At 34.2% G+C, this 7,500-nt stretch overlaps 1 protein-coding gene across 1 annotated transcript in view; it reads right to left on the bottom strand.

Moving 5' to 3' along the window:
* Nucleotides 1–3,444: 3,444 nt before the first annotated feature.
* LOC125663818 (transcriptional regulator ERG homolog) overlaps nucleotides 3,445–7,500 on the bottom strand; it is a 6,232-nt gene continuing 2,176 nt past the window's right edge. The window contains exon 4 of the mRNA XM_048896201.2: nucleotides 3,445–5,499. Within this exon, the coding sequence (XP_048752158.1) occupies nucleotides 4,979–5,499 (521 nt within the window). The 3' untranslated portion in view covers nucleotides 3,445–4,978. The remainder of the gene's footprint in view (nucleotides 5,500–7,500) is intronic.

The following is a 7,500-nucleotide window of genomic DNA, read 5'->3' as shown; positions in this document are numbered from 1 at the left end:
ATTTTGTAATTTACTCATATGTTTAGCCTATGTAAAATTGCAAGTTCGGTCCTCCTTTCTAGATATGTAATATATTGAAATGTAACCAACAAAACATTAGTAAATGCAAATTTCAGCGATCAAAATCATCACCAAAGCTAACTCACATATCTGGCAGCACTTCCAAAAGATTTTTTCAAGTAACATATAATAGGATTGGAACATCCATAACCTTTTTGTTATATATGATGAACGATGACGTTTTTCTTCCTATGATAAGGCACACATCACCAAAACAAATGTAACATGGAGAATTTGTTTTAAAAAGTAATTATTATCACTGTCGTTTGAAAGAAATTCAGGAAAATAATGAAACAAACTACCATATGCAACATATACTATGATAACATTGATTCGCAATGGAATGAAAACATTTTAAAATCAAACGACCTTATGATACACCCCCCCCCCCCACCTGTACGTAAAATACTTCATTCTAGTACATCATGATAAAAAAGGGTTGAAACTTGAAACTACATATCTATTGTTCATGAACGCGTTGCGTTTGTAAACAATGCTCGTATGACTCTCTTGATAAATTTAGAACATCTATTTCAGTGGCTGGAAATTCCGACAGAAATGAAAGTAGAATGTAAATATAAGAAACGTGCTTCACGAAGTATGCCAGAGTGAAGCGTCGCAGTTCATACCCTCATGTATTTTCAAAAATTGAATTTATTTCTTAAATGACACAGATTCCGTTGATTAAACGGAGTGTTGTAAAACTTGTAAAGGTTTAGTAGCATATGCCAAATCATGAAAAGCGTCTTTGATTTGCAAGTACAGTGTCAAATAAAATCTGTATTTCCATCAAATGTTATAAACTAAAGGGAATGAACTATTTTCTACTCATTTTATAGGAGACATGTATCTAGTAGTTGGTACAGCTAATGCTCTTTCATAAAACACTTCGCGGTTTATAACTCGTAAACTGCCCCAACTTACTTTGTATCGAATAAAATACTCCCGGGTTCATTCCTTAAATAATCTAAGTTCACCTGTAAAACGCAGTTTGATTGGTTCATTTGATTTTTTCAGCATTCCCTACATCACATAACCCAAGTTGCCATCGAGTCTCACGCATGACGTAGTAGGAATAATGTAACACGTTTGGAACCTCTATTTTCATTTTGTTGCTACAGCAATATGACTCCACGTCACATACAATTCACATTTTCTTTAAAACTGTTCAACAAATTACACCAAATGCGTTTTATGAATTTAAATTATAATGGTTCTATTCATAACATGATTGTGTAGTTTACGCATCATATAAAATCGCGAAATTAGACGTAAACTGTCCAAAATTACCTTATATCGTATAAAATGAGTAGAGATTACTTTCAAATCTTATGAATTAATTTAGTACTACGCATTTGATGTAATTTTAAAGAAAATATTAATTCTATATGACGCGGAGCAATATTGCTGTGACAAGAAACTGGAAGCAAAGGAGCCCGGTGTAGTGTGAGCTCATTCTTACCTGACGTCATGTGACACGGTCTATCACTATAAGAAAATATCAATGTCGAACACCAAATTCCCCAGATTGTTAACGACACAAATCCGTTGACAAGAGTATCTCGTGCATTTCAATTGATACTGAAACTGTGCAACTTAAAATTCAAGAAACGTTGTTATTATTTGATTTCTTCTTTTATCAAATGTTAGTTGCGTAAAGAAGAGTTTAAACAGTAATCTACATTTCGTTCATATCATAGTAACAGTATGTTTTGTTGAACTCACGGCTACAGCATTCCCCGCGCTTTCTGTGCATTTCATTATTCCAGCTCCCTCACGTTCATCTTTTTTTAATTTTAAATTTGATTTTTGTTTTGTCATGTTCCATTAGTGGTTTTTATTTTTCAGTTAGCGGAAATCAAATGGCGGTTATGAGATAACTCGTGAAACTTTTGACGATCAATACTTGTAATCATATAAAGCAGTTCAAATATGATATGAACGATTAATTTTATACCACATTAACCAAATCACAGCTTGTACACAGCCTTGGCCCGCCGTCGTCATCACATCCTATTACATGTATATAATTACAGGCACAGGCCTTAATTCCAATGATTATGAAGGTACGGTGAAGACAAACTTTGATTTGGATGTTTTCCCTGCAGGCGCCGACATTAAAGTGCAACGGAGTACAAGTGTTTAATGACATTTCCATATCGTCAGCAAAAAAAAAAAAAGAAAAAGAAAAAAAAAGGGAATTGTATTTTTTTAATATATAATTAGTTCTATGTTTAGACATGTGTGCTAATTACGAAAAGTCGCGTAACCCAAACCGCATCAGTTTCCTAACATCTTCCGTAATTTGTTTTCATAGTTTTTATAGTACATTGCTCTCGTAAACAACAGTAAGTTTAGTCACAATATGGTCATTACCATGCCAACGTGTCTGAATTCTAAAGTACATCTTTATCTTTTATAGGTTTCAATAAACTAAACTAAAGGTTATTCGTTACTGTTCTTGGTCATCTGAAGCAAACGTGTTTTAAAATTGAGAAATGAAAACCGCAATCCTCTCTTAGAATAGACACTGATGAAATAAACGAGCTTGTGCAGGCACTTCACGAGAAATGCGTTAATATTTACACTTTACAAATTGTAGTGATAGCCATTTCCTCATGAATACGCGGCAGTTGTGAACAATGCGTGTAAAAATCTTGATAAATATAATATGCCTATTTCAACGGTTGGGAGTTCCAACAGAAGTGAAAGTACAATGTAAACATAAAAAAATTATTTCATTTTTGAAAATACATGAGGGTATGAACTGCGACGCTTCATGCCGGCATACTTTTCATGCATTTTCGATAATGAAATCTATTTCTTGATTATATGACCAGAATTTGAGAAATACCAATGTATCTTAAAGAAAAAAAAGTTCTATAATTTCTATGAATAGAACATTTATAATCCACCAATAGCCGGTATCTCTTGTTTTGTTTATGAATAAAACTAATTGATAACCAGAAATGCATGTATGAAATCTTGATATGATATGATTGATATCTAGTATTTTCTTAGTTTATCCCACACCCTCTGAATGACGGGTATCCACGAAAGCTTGCGAAATACTACGAGGAATTGAAAAATACAGGTATTACTTTTAAAACGTATAATTATAGAAGTAACATGTATACTGGAATAGTTCTGGACTATCACACCAATGAAACATTTTTATAAATATATAAAGCTCCTAAAAAGAAATGTAGATTTCTTTTCAAAATTACCGAATGAGAATTAAAAATCTAGCATTATATACAAGATTTTTTTTATGCATATATCCATGGCATGTCAGTAGTTGCAAGAAAATTCTGACAGAATCTGTTGCAACTGATCTGTCTAAAACTCGTATTTTGCAGACAAATGAATACGAATACAAGGGGAAATGATTACAAAATATTTCATTTTATTTAAATTTAGAATATCTCTGCAGTACATATCACATATAAAGAATATTTCATTATTTTCAAAATGTATACCTCAAAACATATATAAATATTCAATTGAATATAAATATAAATATTCAAATAAACACAAAGAATTGAAATAAAATAACCTTAACCGAGATTCTCGTCATTTCTTTCATCTCAAATAAATCGAGTACACGTGTTGGGAGTTTCTTTCTAAAAACAAATTCCCATTTAGTAAAATTTTCCCATACGAATGTAGGCAGTATTATTCAATTAACTCTCAATCACTATTCAGTGTTCCCCAAAGTGAGAATATCCCGGCAAGGATTCATATGAAAAAATAAAGAACTTTCAATTGATTTTTCGAATCCAATCCAATAACATTTCAATATGACATTATGCATGGTTCTTTGAATAAACACATTTCTTCAGATGTTCTGAACCCTGACAAAATTGCGTGTGCAGCGCACGCGCGCATTAAATAACAGAAAATTAAGCACCCATTGCCTTATACATTATGAGTAAAGAATATATTTACATTTCATCATTATTGCCAATTTTGGCGGGAATCTTATTAGCATCTTGAAGCGGTCGTCCGCTTTTTCAGCAATCAAGTCGATCGTCTGCAGGTGACGGTTAAGGAGGAATGTTCGTCTAATAATGGCTATCATCATTGAATATTTGCCCCAGCATCCATTGGTGAAAAGTATTCATTAATATGCACGCTTGTCTTGGAAAACAACTTTATTGTCATGATAACAGGGTTCATAATCAATACACAATCCGAGGGGACCGTTTAGTACCAAAGCTGGAGTCAATCGAGCAACGTTCATCACAAAAGCGCTTAGCTCCGATACTTTTCTTCAGTCATCACTTGCCATCCTTTAATGTTCCCTTTCTATCTAAAAATCTAATTCAAGGCACTTTGATTATGATTGCAATCAAAAGCCCTCCCTAGTCTGGTCACATAAACCGACAAAGTCAATATTGTCTTCCCTTTCTTTTTGCTTCTGCCAAATCCAATTTTGTTCCTGTCAAGAATCCTTTCACCGCATCAGACTTTATCGTGAAGGAAGAAATTATCGGCGAATCCGATTGTGAAGTACATTTCCTTCCGATGAATGTCCCAAGAAAACTTAGGCTGAAAATGACTTCCGAAACATCCCAAAGTCTTGCCAACAATCCTGCACTTAATACAGTAAGGAACTCCATTACAACATTTCCTATATCAAAATCTATTACAGGACGTTGACATTTCTGAAATTCTGATTTATGGCAACAACTCATCAACGCCATCAACCGGAAGACTAAAACACTATCTTAGCTTTCTTTGCAATCGGAGTCGGAGCTCGAAACTGCTCGGGAAAAGTAGACATGCAGCGTTCCAAGTTTCACTATTCATCACTCTGATGATTAACAACGAGAAAATCTAATTTCTCCTTTCAGCACTAAAGATTGTGCTTAGAAAATTAACACATTGTTTTCCAAATAAGGCGCATATTATTTGGTCATGTGTAATATGATCCAAGATGTGAGGCCATGTGACTAGGATGGGTCATGTGATGATTTGGAATATTCGGATACATTGAGTGATTCGTCTGTGACCAATAACTTGAATGACTTCCGAAAATACCAGTAGTGGGTGGCATTGGGGAGTGAGCATTCATAAAATTGAATTTAGAGCTATGGTGGTACGCTGGCATGAAGAAGTCCTGTTGGTATTTGTAAGCGGTCGGATCGGCAGCAGGTTGCATTGCTTGTGCTAAACCTGCAAAATCAAACTTATAGGCGTACCGTTTACCATGCACTTTGGTCATTATGTTTTTGTCGTAATAATACCGGAGAGCACGACTGAGTTTGTCATAGTTCATGTTGGGTTTGGACTTCCTCTCTCCCCATCGTCGGGCCACTTCATCCGGGTCCACCAGTTTAAATTCTCCGTTGGTTCCCTCCCACGTAATGTAGTTTGAATTGGTACTGTCTGAGAGAAGTTCCAAAAGGAATTGCCATAACTGAATCTGTCCACTCCCTAAAATTGATTAAAAATTTTTTTGAATTTAAATTAGCTGGCATACGATGTGGACGGAAAAGTGAAGGTCATAATTTACATATGTAATTGTTTTCTACGACGTAAAAAGGGGATTTACATGTAATTATTTTCTATGAGGTAGAACGGGAAAACGTAAAGACCAATCTCATACAGTATGTAATTGTTTTCTACGAGGTAAAAAGGGGAAATGTGAAGGACATTTACATATAATTGTTTTCTATGATGTACAGAGAAAAGTTAAGAGCAATTTTCCACAATGTGCTAAAAAACAAAAAGGAAATGTGATACTTCACAATTTCCGTCATTCTCTATAGCATTATTGTAATGAAGAAATGACCTTCCAACAACTTCAAGCAGTCTGACGTAATAGATTCTGCAAAATGCCACGATCTCTGTTTTGTTTAGAAATCAGTAATCCATTTATATCCAAAACTAAGTGGGAAAAGTCCGATATTCGGTGAATAGAAATAATATGCAACCAAACGATATGTTATGCAAAACAGCTGCTATCTCTCGTTGAATTAAAAATTAACGCCATTCTGAAGAAGAAACTGTTCTGTTGAATGCCTAAATATTGAAGATGGTTCGTTTAGATTGTTCGTTTATCTCGTTACGTTATGAAGGGATACTCGATAGCAACAAAGGAAATACAGATACTATGTTGCGTTACAATTCTACAAAAGTCCTTGCTTTCCAGCTTCAGTCCTTAAACTTGTTTTTGACATGAAAAGCCCATTTATCCCATTGATATCGAATCTCGAGCACGGGATAGAGGGACTGAAAAGCAATATCTGGTTTATTGATCTTTAATTGAAAGTACCTGTACAGCGCTTAATAGAATCGGATAAAAAAGAACAATTAACAAGAAAATTCCAACTTGTCTAATGTAAGTGGTATTTTCTAAAACAAACGGCAGATGTTCAGCTAAGTTATTTAATCTTTTGGACATTTTTCGCCGACTTCAGCAGCACATTTTTCTTCGTCCGCGCCGTAAGTGGGCCAACTTGGAATTTTGTTGTCGACAATTCTATAATTTTCTGATAATAGACCGATAATTTGAGTGTATTTCTAACTTTTATAAAGAACGCGCTGGAAATGAAATCAGGAAATTATTTACACATAATGGAACGGGTATTAAGGATGCTGAAGCACTATTATAATGCAATATCAAAACGATTTCTACCGCTGTAGCAGGTCAAATTTTTTGCAGAATAATTGGCTGCAACCGGTTGCTTCCAGCTGTTAAATCCTGGAAACGTATTGACTATTTCATTAGGCATCGCTGCATCAAATTACATGTATTTTGATCATTTCTGTCTAGTTTCTCTATTAAGAACATAGGTCTTCTCGCTTTCATATTCAGGTTTGTGTAATACAACAAGAACAGTTTGTACAATGTGTGACTTGAATAGTTAAATATTGAACTGCAGTACTTTTATAAGGTTATATGGAATAGATCTCATTTTGGGGGGTAAATTATCGTGTGAAAATTATGCACTCATTAGACAAAAGACTGACGTATTTGTGTAAAGTTATAATAAGAACGTGATATCCTTTGGGAATCTATATTTTTACCAATGTTAAAATAAAAACGGAAAGTTGAATGAATCATGTAATGATTACGATAATGGTGCCGCATCCGGTAGGGATAATTTGAGGTGGTCTTCAGGCGGATAAGAAAGGGCCACTTAGTCACAACTTATGGGATTAAAATCTGAATGGAACTATCTTAAAGTGCACGCGATGGAGACACGAGTTTGTGTATTTGGTGAGATAATATTAATCAAACAATTTTCAAAGAATAATTTTTTTTCCCTTTGTCTCTTTATATTGGATCGGTTTAATATCAAAATGGTGACAAGTACGTTGTGAAAACGGAACGCCTACTTTCAGAATATTTTTGTTGCCACGGATAATCTTACATTAATGACTGTTCAATATTTCGAATAGAAAATAAATAGTTTCTACATTTCAAAAAAT

The sequence above is a fragment of the Ostrea edulis genome, chromosome 1, assembly GCF_947568905.1.
Source record: "Ostrea edulis chromosome 1, xbOstEdul1.1, whole genome shotgun sequence".
In the NCBI taxonomy this organism is placed as follows: Eukaryota; Metazoa; Mollusca; class Bivalvia; order Ostreida; family Ostreidae; genus Ostrea; species Ostrea edulis.
Note: the sequence above shows the minus strand (reverse complement) of the source record. Positions and strands in the feature narration are given on the sequence as shown.